The sequence below is a fragment of the Chiloscyllium plagiosum genome, unplaced genomic scaffold (assembly GCF_037043375.1).
Source record: "Chiloscyllium plagiosum isolate Xiang-an unplaced genomic scaffold, Cpla_swu_hap1 HiC_scaffold_39, whole genome shotgun sequence".
NCBI classification, from domain to species: Eukaryota; Metazoa; Chordata; class Chondrichthyes; order Orectolobiformes; family Hemiscylliidae; genus Chiloscyllium; species Chiloscyllium plagiosum.
This window is the reverse complement of record NW_028270177.1, coordinates 3,861,915-3,875,149: the sequence shown is the minus strand read 5'-3', so window position 1 is coordinate 3,875,149 and position 13,235 is coordinate 3,861,915. Positions and strand designations below refer to the sequence as shown.

Below are 13,235 nucleotides of genomic sequence, written 5' to 3'. Positions count from 1 at the left end.
GAGGGGCTTCCTGAAGAGGGGCTTGTGCCCGAGGCATCGATTCTCCTGTTCCCTGGATGCTGCCTGACCTGCTGCGCTTTTCCAGCAACACATTTTCAGCTCCTGCACTCAATACTCTGACCAATAAAAGAAAGCATACCAAATGCTTTCTTCACTATCCTATCTACCTGTGACTCCACTTTCAAGGAGCTATGAACCTACACTCCAAGGTCTCTTTGTTCAGCAACTCTGCCTAGTACCTTTCCATTAAGTGTATAAGTCCTGCTAATATTTGCTTTATCAAAACGCAGCACCTCGCATTTATCTAAATTAAACTCCAACTGCCACTTCTCAGCCCATTGGCCCATCTGGTTCAGATGCTGTTGTAATCTGAGGTAACCTTCAACAATGTCCATTCACCTCCAATTTTGGTGTCATCTGCAAACTTACTAACTATACCTCTTATGCTCGCATCCAAATCATTTATGTAAATGACAAAAAGTAGAGGGCCCAGCACCGATCCTTGTGGTACTCCACTGGTCACAGGCCTCCAGTCTGAAAAACAACCCTCCACCACCACCCTCTGTCTTCTATCTTCCACCTTCCAGCCAGTTCTATATCCAAATGGCTAGTTCTCCCTGTATTCCATGAGATCTAACCTTGCTAACCAGTTTCCCATGGGGAACCTTGTTAAACGCTTGGATCACGTCTATCACTCAGCCCTCATCAATCCTCTTTGTTACTTCTTCAAAAAACTCAATCAAGTTTGAGACATGATTTCCCACGCACAAAACTATGTTGACTATCCCAAATCAGTCCTTGCCTTTCCAAATACATGTACCCCCATCCTGTCCCTCAGAATTCCCTCCCAACAACTTGCCCACCACCGAGGTCAGGATCACTGGTCTATAGTTCCCTGGCTTGTCTTTACCGCCCTTCTTAAACAGTGGCACCACGTTTGCCAACCTCCAGTCTTCCTGCACCTCACCTGTGACTATTGATGATACAAATATCTCAGCAAGGGGCCCAGCAATCACTTCCCTAGCTTCCCACAGAGTTCTAGGGTACACCTGATCAGGTCCTAGAGATTTACCCACTTTTATGCGTTTCAAGACATCCAGCACTTTCTCCTCTGTAATATGCACATTTTTCAAGATGTCACCATCTACTTCCCTACAATCTATATCTTCCATGTTCTTTTCCACAGCATATACTGATGCAAAATACTCGTTCAGTATCTCCCCATCCCTGTGGCTCCACACAAAGGCCTCCTTGCTGATCCTTGAGGGGCCCTATTCTCTCCCTAGACACTCTTTTGTCCTTAATGTATTTGTAAAAACCCTTTGGATTCTCCGTAACTCAATTTGCCAAAGCTATCTCATGTCCCCTTTTGCCTTCCTGATTTCCCTCTCAAGTATACTCCTACTGCCTTTATACTCTTCTAAGGATTCACTCGATCTATCCTGTCTATGCTTCCTTCTTTTTCTTAACCAAACCCTCAATTTCTTTAGTTATCCAGCATTCCCTATATCTACCAGCCTTTCCTTTCACCCTGAAAGGAATGTACTGTCTCTGGTCTCTCGTTATCTCATTTCTGAAGGATTCCCATTTTTGAGCCATGTCTTTACCTGCAAACATCTGCTGCTGCTCGCCAAAACTAAAGTTCTAAATGTTTCATTTTATAATAGCAGTTATTAACAATGTGCATTTGTGTAGCACCTTTACGGTCATAAGGTGATTCACAGGAGCATTAGCTAGAAATTGACAAATCAGCAAAGGAGATATTGGAATAAATGATCAAAGATTTGATCAAAGAAGTAGCAGTTTGCAGTGAAGTATGTGGTATTGAGACTGAGAGGCACAGGGAGAACATCCCAAAGCACAAACATCTAAAAGTCCAACCACCAATTATGGAACAAAGGAAATTGGAATCTGAAACCAGCCAGAAAAAAGAAATGCAAAGATTTTGGAGGGTTGTAAGACCGGTAACATTTACAGAGATAACAAATGTGACTGTATATTTGTATTTTACTGTTTGCAGATGATAGATATTAACTGGGGAATTAATTTGAGCCCCTGTAAATAAACATAGAGAGAAACTTTAGGTTGTTATGTTAATCATACCTCCAGTGCAGACGGGATCTTAATCTGAACTGTCTAGCTCAGATTGGGGAACACTACCACTGCGTCATGAACCTAGGAGGATACACTTGCAATGGCGAACTCTGTACATAAATATCCAGTGGGTAAAGATTGGCTCCAGTTCTAAGATTCACTAATTGGCTTTTTAGAGCAAAACAAAAAGGGATGAGTATATGGAGATTTGAAAAACAGAATGAGAATTTTAAAATCAAGACATTTTGTAGGCCAGTGGACAGATGGAAGATGGCCATTCAGGGGTTTGTGCAAGTCCACAAAAGGAGGAGAGTTTTGAATGATTTGAAGTTTATGGAGGTGCAATATGGGAAGCTGGCCATGAATGGAACAGTTGAGCGCTGGAAATAACTAAGGAACATATCTTTAATTATCTCAATGGACTGGTTCAAAGATTCATGAATAGACTGGAAGCTCCTGACTGAGAACTAACACTTACCTGAGCTCTCTCTGCTGAAGCAGTTGACTTGCACAGGACAGATGCTGCAGTTCACTCACAGGAATCTGTTCAACCAAGCTACAGATATTTTCCATTACTTGAATCAATTGGTTGCTGTAGCCCACCGGTGTGTCTGTTTCATTTCAAAACGTATAACATTGGTGCCTTAAATATACACAAATTCTCAAGTTTCAATATCCAAACATTCAGCCAACGCATCTGAAATCTGTCACCAAGAAATATTTTGAGACCCAGCTGATCAAACATTAAACAACACAATGTAACTACCAGGAATGCAAAACGGGCAACTATATGGCAAAACTCTACATTTCAACCTATCAGGCTACTTCTCAGGATTCATGTCAAACCTGCTCTCACACGGAGTAAACAAGGCAAATGACATAGGCCCATTTAAGGAGAAGCTTGCAAATACAGGGGGGAAAGGAATATGGAAAGGGTTTGTCAATAGGGTGAGATGAGGAGGGGAGGAGGTTCATATCAACCAGTTAGGCTGATTGGCCTGTCTGCATGCTGTAAATACCATGTTATTTTCTGGCTAAAGCAGTTTCTCCTGATTTTCTTATTGGATCTAATAATCTTACTCGCTGATATCCTGTGACAATGAGCTTTGGAGTCAAAAGTAGGTGAAGTTTTATAGCAATATAAATGGTAGGTGAGAAACAGGGTGCGGAGGCTTAGTGCTGTCCCCATTTTAAAACCTTTAGTTTTACATTTCCATTACAAATTTCTGCGTTCAGATCTGGAATGGGAATTGCCATTTAACTGGTAACCCTGTAATTGCATCCTCCCTCTGATGGCAGTTCCTATTACAATGGGCATTGGACACAGGAATTCATTTTAAAAAGTTAATAAAGACATTTGTAAGTAAAATCTTAGAATGTTTACAGACAGAGGCCATTGTATCTCCACAAGAACAACTCCTCTAGTACCATCCCCTTGCTCTTTTCCTGTAGTCATTCAAACTGTTATCTTCAGATAAATATTCAGTCCCATTTTGAAATTGACAATACACTTGCCTCCATCAACACTTGGACAAGCATCTCAGACCCTAATGGCCCACCCCATGAAAAGGCTTTTCCTCAGGATGCCACTGTTTCTCTGCCAATATCAAACTGAGATTCTTGACCTTTCAGGCAATAGAACATAGAACATAGATCAATTTTGGCCTTATTGTGCCAACCTTTTATTCTACTCTGAGATCAGACTAAGGTACACACCCTTCATTGTACCATCATCCACGTGCCTATCCCAAGAGACACTTAAATGGTTTTCTCAATCGACTCTGTCCAGATTGCTCATAATTTTGAGCAACTCTCTCAAATCTCCTCTCAATCAAGTCTTCTTTAAAGAGAATAAACCTAGCTTGGTCAATCTATTCTTTCATGCTGTGGTACTTTATGCCTTGAGTTATGAAGCCCAGAATAGCGTAAGCCTTTTTAAGCACTTTCTCAACTACAAAAGGACAGAGTCTCAACAAGCTCAACCTTGGGTTACTAACATTACCTTTATCTCTCGCATTATCTGATGTACACATTGGTTCTTCGCTGTGTTTGTTTTCTTCTGGCCGTGAACAAGCCAAAGAGATAGATCTTTCTTTGGATCGCACAGTCTCTGCTGAGTCACTGTGGACAGAGATTTTATCAATTAACAATTATAATGAAGAATACAACTGTCCAGAAACTCTCAAGTTTTCCTCGCTCTATAATCATCCATTTTCAAAAATCAGCACCCGCAAAGTGATAACTACTAAATTTAATGCTTACACTAGGTCCCCAGATATCCAGCAAACTTGGGGGGATTTTGACAATGATTGTGAACCAGTTAAGAGGTCAACGGGGACAAAGAACGGGGACAATCATTTTTTGTGCCACTAATGTCCATTTATGGATCTGTGAAAAGTTGGTCCTAACTCAACCTGCCAACAGGTTGACTCCACATTACTTAAGTGGGATGAGGAATCAGAGGGTTTATTACCTATCTCTATCAACTCTATCAACAAATACATCGAGTTCGACCCCATCTACCACCCCCTGAGAAAAAGAATAGGAAATGAGATCACGACAGGAATTGACATCACCAACCCAAAGAAACCCAAACATATAAATAGAAAGCAGGAATCATGAACAGTGCTTCACTTGGAGGCCCACTGAAGATGTTACCTAGTAGGGTGACGAAAAGTCTGGAAATGAACTTTCAAGCTCAGTGAGCAAACCTACATCCAGAACCTCAACCTGAGCTACAAGTCTTCTCAAAATTTGCTAAGTTTGTTATCTGCCACCATTAAGGGCAGTGCCAAGTGGACAGGTACCATCAACTTATAGTCCTCAAACATGGTGCTACAGTGTTCATTTTTAAAAAAGAACATTTGCAACTTTTCAAATCTACTCCATCAGTAACTCCCCACATTTCAATATCAGTAACTGTGACCTCCATTCCATAACCTTACACACTGGAATTTAGTCTCCAAATCCATACAGCACCTGCTTCACCTTACAACTACTCTCCTTAATAGGAATCAGGGTTGATAATCTGCTCCCCATATTTCTGAGAAGGGCCCTGAGATTTTTCACTGCATCCAAGGCATTCTATAAATGGCTGACACAACTGTTCTTTGCTTCATTGCAGATGGAAAAGGCTTAAAAAAGGAACAATATCTAGCTTGAGATCAGCATCCTACTTCTCAGGAAGTGCTGTGCATCCTGTTTGTGTAGTTATTTCGCAGATTCTTGCACTGTGTACTACAGTACTATACTATAGATACCAGAAGACCTCAAGTTTCAATATCTGGTCTGTCATCTGTTCTTAAGTGGAATAGAAAAGAATAAACATTTTTCTCTGTACTACTGGGGCTAGGATTTTTTGCTGCTGTTATTCCCAATCCAGTGTACATGAGGTCACAGAGGACAAAGTGGGTTCAACTTTAGTGCCCTCTGCAGTTATATAGCTGAGCAAATACTCAGGACAAATTTCATGTATAAAGAATGGGTACTTGGGTGATGTATGAAAAAGCTGAGGCACTGGTCTGTGTCTCAGTGACAGGAGCTGGTACCCTCAGAAAACAACAGATCGAGATACTGTTTCAAAACCAGAAGTTGAAGATATGGTTGATGTTGTAGAAGTACTGAGCACGAGGGTGTCAGCAAATTACATTAACTTGCACAATGCATCTTTCAGGATCTGGCGGGGATACACCACAGCAGCATTTGCCAGTTGTTCAAATCTCTCATCAGGACTTCAGGCTCTAACTTTAACCAACACTCCAGTGACTGATCTTACTTAGCTACAATTTGAGACCTTGCAACCCATCCTGCCATTCAACATGACCATGGCCAAGCTCCTATTTTGCAAGGAGTGTCTGACCCATTTCTTGCACCTTTTCCCCTCCCTCCCAGAACCAACTCTGGTTCCTCTTGACCTGACTTTCCCAGTTTTCGCATTCAAAGAATCATCCTCCGCCACATTCAACAGAATGCCACAATTAAACACATCTTCCACTGCTTAAGTCATTCTGTAGGAATCATTCCACTTATGACACCCTAGTGCACTCTTAACATTTTCTCACACCCAGGACACCATCCCATATAATTGCAGATATAAAATCTGCCCTTTTACTTCTTCCTTCTTCATTGTCCAGAGCCCCAAAACTCCAAGGTGAAGCAGCAATTTACTCGTACTTCTCTCAATCTAGTCTATTGTAATCACTGTGAACATTGCTGTCTCCTCTACAGTGGTGAGGCCAACTGCAGATGGGTGACTACTTTGCAGAACACCTTTGCTCTGTAAGAACAACCCTGACCTTCTGGTTGCATGTCCTTCCAATACACTTACATGTTCCCATACTAACATTTCCACCCTAGGCCTGCTGCAGTGTTCGAACAAAGCCCGTTACAAGCTGGCAGAACAGTATCTCATTTGCCACCTAGGCACTTTACAGCCTTCAGGAGTCAACACTGAGTTTGACAACTTCAGACAGTGAACATTGTCCTATACTTGATTCTATCCATTTCCTTTCCACCCAGTGTCTTATATCCATGGTTTGTTCTCAGCAAAGCCAACCTATATTTGACTATTCACACCTGTCATTAACACCTAGTTTGTATCAAACACATTTCTTTACTAATAGCACTCCCTTTGTCTTTTGCTCTGTACACCCTCACCATCTGTTCCACTCGCTCCTCCTCCCACTTTAAACAACATTTTCCAAATCTATTCCGTTCCAAAAAGTCGTCACAGACTCAAAATATTAACTGTTTCTTGCACCACAGATTTTGCTACACCTGCTGAGTTTCTCCAACATTTTGTTTTTATTTCAGATCTCCAGCTTCCAATCAGGTGAATACAAGTCACATCAGGTTCAGAAAGTGAAATAAAGAGATATAGTAGATTGGATAAGAGAAAATGGTGATAGAAAGAAAGAAAAACAAGAAAAAAAATTTATAATCTCTTAGAACAATTCACTAGCTACACGAATGAGATTGCATGGTTTAAACTGTTCCCACACTGAGTCAAAGTAGTTGCTAAAGTTTCAGGAATATAAATATTTACTCTGTTACGTACTATCCTAAATTTAAATTTAAAAATCACACAACACCAGATTATAGTCCAGCAGGTTTAATTGGAAGCACACTAGCTTTCGGAGCGACACTTTGTACACCCCAGTCCAACACTGGCATCTCCAATCATGACTAAATTTAAATGGTTAGTTTAATAGGTAATTAATACACAAATTCTAGTAAATGTTTTGAAACTTTAGGAGAAGCTGAGGGAGAGCTGCTATTTGTACAAGGCTATTGGTGGAGCCCCTCAAATTGTCCACCAACTTGTGGTGATTCGAGTTCACTGGGTTTCCCTTCCTCACCGCAAGCTGATGGGTGATTTATACAGTAACAATAACAAAGATCATTAAACTCTGTCACTTTGGCAGCAAATTCTAGTTTAAAATGTTATATTCTGTAACTGAGGAAAGTCACTCGGTTAGCAGAGTCAGAATAACATACGAGCCACTGAATGCCTCTTCACTCACATACTTTACTAGAAATACAATTGCTTATAAAGGGCAAACCTGAGACATTTTATGAACGATGGCAGAGAAATCTGATCACTTTCAGGGGATGGCGGAATACAATCAGACTCATAACCCTCATTCTCCGGGTCTCTGGATTGTGAGCAAGCTGTGGGGATGGTATCCAGCTGCGGCTGGCTGCTTAGGAGCCTGTCAGCATCTGTTAGGTCAACTAAACAAATCACAGAAGAATAATTAATATGTAAGTACAGCAAGCAATTAGAAGGATGAACAGTAATCTTTATCACCAGGGAATTGGTACTAGAACAAGAACACCTTGCTGCTATTGTAATGGACTTTGTTGAGACCATATCTGGAATACTGTGTATAATTTGATTTCCTTTGTCAAGAAATTGTGTACTTGCCTTTAGAAGGGATAACACAAAAGTTCATTAAGTTTTGGACAAGGGAGCTTTACTACAAGGACAGATTGTATGGAATGGGCCTATATTCTTCAAGATTAGCAAGAATGAGAAATGATCTCATTGAAATCGATAGGACTTTGAGCGGCTTTGACAGGATAGAAGCAGGAAGGCAATTTCTCCACGGTCATAACGGGGTCGGCCATTTAAGACAGAGCTGAGAAGGAATTTCTTCACTCAGTAAAATCATGGAGGTCTGCAAAACAGGGAAAAAAAATCACTTTGGCTCATCGAGTCTACGCTGGACAACAACAACCACCTGTGATGATAATATGACTTTAAGTTGTGCATTTTGTCCTTTTTTTTAAAAGGAGAAAGATTGAGACAGAGGTAACGAGCAGTCTGCTTCAAAACCAATAAAGTAAGCAGCTTGTGAGGCCTTGGGTTTCTTTTTAAACTGGAATAGAAGCAGCCTGAATGGGTGGGGGGCAAGCTCCCATGAATCAGGATTTTTACTATTAGCTTTTCAGTAGCGGTTGCTGCTGAGGTCTTGAAGCTGCGAAAGCTGTTCTTCCTCTCTCTGGTACAGCTAAAAGCTGGGGTTCTCTTCCTGCTGCTAGAACTGCATGTGAGACAATCTATTTTTCTTAATTTGCCTTTGCCAAGGGTGTGTTTATGAAACGTTACCATATTAGAACAGTTGCGGTTTAATAATTAAATAATCTATTATTCTGTTAAGTTTTTCAATAGTTAAGTTATTCTAATTTCTTTGTTCTTTTGTTGTCTTTCAACTATAGTATATGAATAAAGTATGTTTTGCTTCAAGACTGTAGTTTGACTAAGCGAATTGCATCCAGAATGCAACACTTGCCTTTAAAATAAGAAAATGTTGTGTTCTAAGCTATTTTCTTAATGTTTTGAAGGGGTTTGGTCTGGGGCATAACTCACCTAACTATTCTAATATTTCCAGCACTTATTATTAATGTTTGGAATTCTTCTTTGCAGAGGGGCATGGGCACTCAGTCATTGCATATATTCTTGACTGAGATTACTCGATATTTGGGGAGTTAAGGGATAGCAGGATAGAGCAGAAAAGTGGATTTCAGTTCAAAACTCATCTAGAATCTCAGTGAATGATGGAGTAGGCTCAGAAAACTGTATGGTCTACTCCTAGTTCTTATGTTACAACTGATAAACACAATTTAATAGCAACATGTCTACAAAAAGCTACTTTTTAAATAAGTATTTTTATTGAAAACCTTTTAAAATCTTGTACAAAACATTTATATACAAAAGGAAAAGAATAACACCATCGAGACAGAAAAAAGGCAGTATAATAAAGCCATAACACAGTACCATTGTTAATGAATGACTTACTCTTCTACCAGAACAAACATGTCAAGTTAACTTAAACTAAACTACAAACATATTCAATACATACTAAGTTCAAATAATTTAAATAATAGCTCACTACTTTATTCGATCTCACTCATCACACCTCCACGGAGGCTTCCATCCGTGGGAGCACCACCAACAGTACCTGTATTCTTTATCCCCCAGCCTCCTCCTCTCATGGCCCCACAGGCACCCATACTGATTCCCACGGCCCTAATTAATATTGCTGATAAATCAGTATCAATATAATTTAAAAAGGGCCGCCACATCTTATAAACTGTTCCGTTTGTGGTGTACCATATTTGTGAGGTAGTCTTGGGGGAGATGCTCCATCACCAGCCTAAGCTACCCCCATAAGACCTGGTGGTCTTTCTGACGTCTAATTCGCTAGAATGTTCTTCCTCACACAGTGGGTAAGAATGTTACACAATCTCTTCCCATGTTCCCCCAGAGAGGGCAAATTTGACAACCCCAAAAGAAATACCAGATCCACATTAACTTCAATTCCCAGGATGTCCTTTAGCTCCCTTACTACAGCACTCCAGTATCTCTGGATCTTACAACAGGACCAGTAGCAGTGCGTAAGAGTACCGATACTGTTACACTGGGGACACCCTGACAACACTCCTCTCTGGAACTTAGCTAGCCTCTCTGGCACCATATGAGCCCTGTGTAAGATCTTCAATTGCGTGGCCTGCGCTCTGTTACATACTGAGATTTTCCTTACATTCCTCCAGATGTCTTCCCATCCCTCCGATGAAATATCCTTTCCTAACTCTCAATTCCATGTCCTACACCGTCCTTCCATGTCCCCAGGGCGCGACCTTTTTGTAAATGATATAAAGTACTGAGTGAAAGAGCACCCGTACTCCAGACTATTCTTTTCTCCACGTCTGATTTGTAACACTGGACCAGGAGCGTGGTCTTCCTCTGTATATAGTCCCTTATCTGGAAGTATTGGAAAAGGCCCCTATTAGACAATCCATATTTCTGACTTAACTGACTAAATGACATCAGAACCTCCCCCTCGAATAAATCTCCCAGACAGAAGATTCCCTTATTCTCCCATGCCCTAAAGCCGGAGTCCATTACTCCAGGTTTTAATCCTTGGGCTCCCACCAACGGGGTAAATGGCAAAATCTTAGACCAATTGCCCTTGTCTTGCCTAATTATCCTCCAGGCTTATATGGTATTTAAAATAATCGGACATTTACACTGCTCTGTCACGGATTTCATCTTGTCCATGAATAATTAATTAATTAAAGGACATCTCAACTGCGAGGCTTCAATATCAAGCCAAATCGATTCCGAATTCCCCCGTACCAAGTCACCAGCGTATGTTAACAGAGCACTTCTTTGGTATTTCTTCAACTCTGAAAGCTCCACCCCTCCCTCACCCTGCAAAAGCTGCAATTTAATTAATTTGATTAGAGGACTACTACGGCACCAAATAAAGGCCCCTAGCCAACCACTGAGCTTCCGTAACACTCATCTGGGTAGCAACAATGGGAGCATTCTCATGGGGTACAACAGCTGGGGAAGTACATTCATCTTAATCAGGGCTATTTGGCCCAGCCATGATAATAGTAGTCCCTCCCACCGCTGCAAATCCTGTTTTATCCTCTCCAGTAGTTGTACATAATTAGCTTTATAAAGCTGGTGGAAGGAAGGGGTAATAAAAATTCCCAAATACAAAAAAATTTCTGGCGACCATCTAAACGGGAATTGCATTCCATCCTCCAGATTAGGCACCTCCACTAAACCCCCCACCGGCATGGCTTCCAATATTGTAAAATTGATCCTGGAACCCGAGAAACCACCGTCTGAATTAACTGTTTGGATCAGTCAAGGGACAGACTTCTCCGGATTGGCCAAAACCAAAAGGATGTTGTCGGCATACAGGGTGATCTTATGTTCCCCCATTCCCTTTGGCCCTATTATTTCAGGATCCCTCCTGATAGTTTCGGCTAACGGCTCAATTGGCAAGGTAAATAACATCGGTGATAAAGGACACGCCTGTCAACTACCTCTTCTAATATTAAAGTTATTTGACTTAGTACAGTTTGTAACGACTGATGCCTTAGGATCATTATACAGTAATGGCACCCATCGAGCAAAGGATCACCCCCAACTCAAAGCGCTCTCCGACATCAAATAGATACAGCCATTCTATCCGATCAAATGCCTTTTCTGCATCTAGGGAGACCACCAACCCCGGAATCAGTCTTTGCTGGCATACCTGCACTATGTTCAGTGCTGTCCTGATATTGTTGGAGGAGCTACGGCCCTTAACAAAACCTGTCTGGTCTTCTTTTATAATATGGGGAAAGACCTTCTCCAACCAGAGCCAGTATCTTGGATAAAATTTTGATATCTATATTCAACAGTAAAATTGGTCTTTATGTAGCATATTCTTCGGGGTACTTCCATTTCTTTAAAATGAGGGAGATATTAGCCTCCCAGAGAGAAGGCTGCAGATAGTCCTGTGTATAAGAATAGTTGTACATCCCCAGAAATGACTCCACTAACATGATTATGAATTCCTTATAGAGCTCAGTTGGGAATCCATCTGGCCCCGGCACTTTGCCACGATGGAGGTGCCTTATTGCTTCCTGCACTTCCTGAACCGTTATAGGCGCATCCAAAAGGGAAGTCTAGATTAGATTGGTGCTGGAAAAGCACAGCAGGCCAGGCAGCATTTGAGCAGCAGAAAAAAACATGTTTCGGGCAAAAGCCCTTAATCAGGAATGGCTTCCTGATTTCAGGTTTCCTGATGAAGGGCTTTTGCCCGAAACGTTGATTTTCCTGCTCCTCGGTTGCTGCCTGACCTGCTGTGCTTTTCCAGCACCACTCTAATTTTGACTCTGATCTCCAGCATCTGCAGTCCTCACTTTTACCACATTCAAAAGGGAAGCCTGCTCCATATTTATACTGGGGAGGTCTAGATTTTCAAAAAAAGAACTGCATTCCCCTTGTACCATGTTCACCCTCTTCCGGCCTGCAAAGCATTCCCTTAACCTAACACTGACCTTCAATACACAGGTAATCATACCAGCCTTCTCCCTAATAGACGTAATAGATTGGGAAGTTTTTTTTTCCTCCTACTCAAATAAGCCAGATATCTATCAGGCTTATCTCCAAATTCAACCAATCTTTGTTTGGTAAAGGAGACCTCTTTTTGAGTCACTTATGTGTGCATTGAGTCGAGAGCAGCCCAGAGAGCTGTGACCCGCTGCAGCTTAACCAGTGACAGCTACCTTTTCTCAGCTACCTTCAGCCAGGCCTCCAACATCCATTGCTGCTCCCCCCTCTGCCTACTTCTAGTCATCTAATATGAAATGATCAGGCCTCGTAAATATGCCTTACTGGCCTCCCAAAGCATTGCCAGATTACTAGCCATACCTGAATTAATATCCCAAAAGGCCCTGAAATTTCTTGTAATATATTCAACAAATTTGCTATCCCCTAACAAAAATGGGCCCAAACACGAGTGACATGCATCCATTCCATTACCCTTGATTTTAACATCTAAATACACTGGCGCATGATCCGAAACAGCTATACTCCCAATTTTGCCCACCAATGTTCTGTCCAAATAGTCGGTTGGCCTAAAAAACATGTCAATTTGCTTGTGTGGGTTGGAACAGAATGTGAAGACTCTTCCATTAGGGTGGAGGTACCTCCACACATCCACTAGTGCCAACTCATCGCACATGTTCACCAACTGTTTAGACTGCGCAGGCGTACCTGCCAGGCCCTTTGGCACCTGTCAACCTCTGGATCTATAAGGCAATTAAAATCCCCTCCTATAATCATGTGGCAA

The 13,235-nt window shown here is 41.5% G+C and overlaps 1 protein-coding gene across 2 annotated transcripts in view; it reads right to left on the bottom strand.

Annotated features, from left to right (window-relative positions):
- The window catches only part of blm (BLM RecQ like helicase), a 55,672-nt gene that overhangs the window by 36,214 nt on the left and 6,223 nt on the right, over positions 1 to 13,235 (bottom strand). For both annotated transcript variants that reach the window (XM_043677103.2, XM_043677105.2), the window contains exons 3-5: positions 7,656 to 7,827; positions 4,097 to 4,215; positions 2,573 to 2,705 (exon numbers count right to left, since the gene is read on the bottom strand). In XM_043677103.2, coding sequence (XP_043533038.2) covers positions 2,573 to 2,705; positions 4,097 to 4,215; positions 7,656 to 7,827 — 424 coding nt within the window. The remainder of the gene's footprint in view (positions 1 to 2,572; positions 2,706 to 4,096; positions 4,216 to 7,655; positions 7,828 to 13,235) is intronic.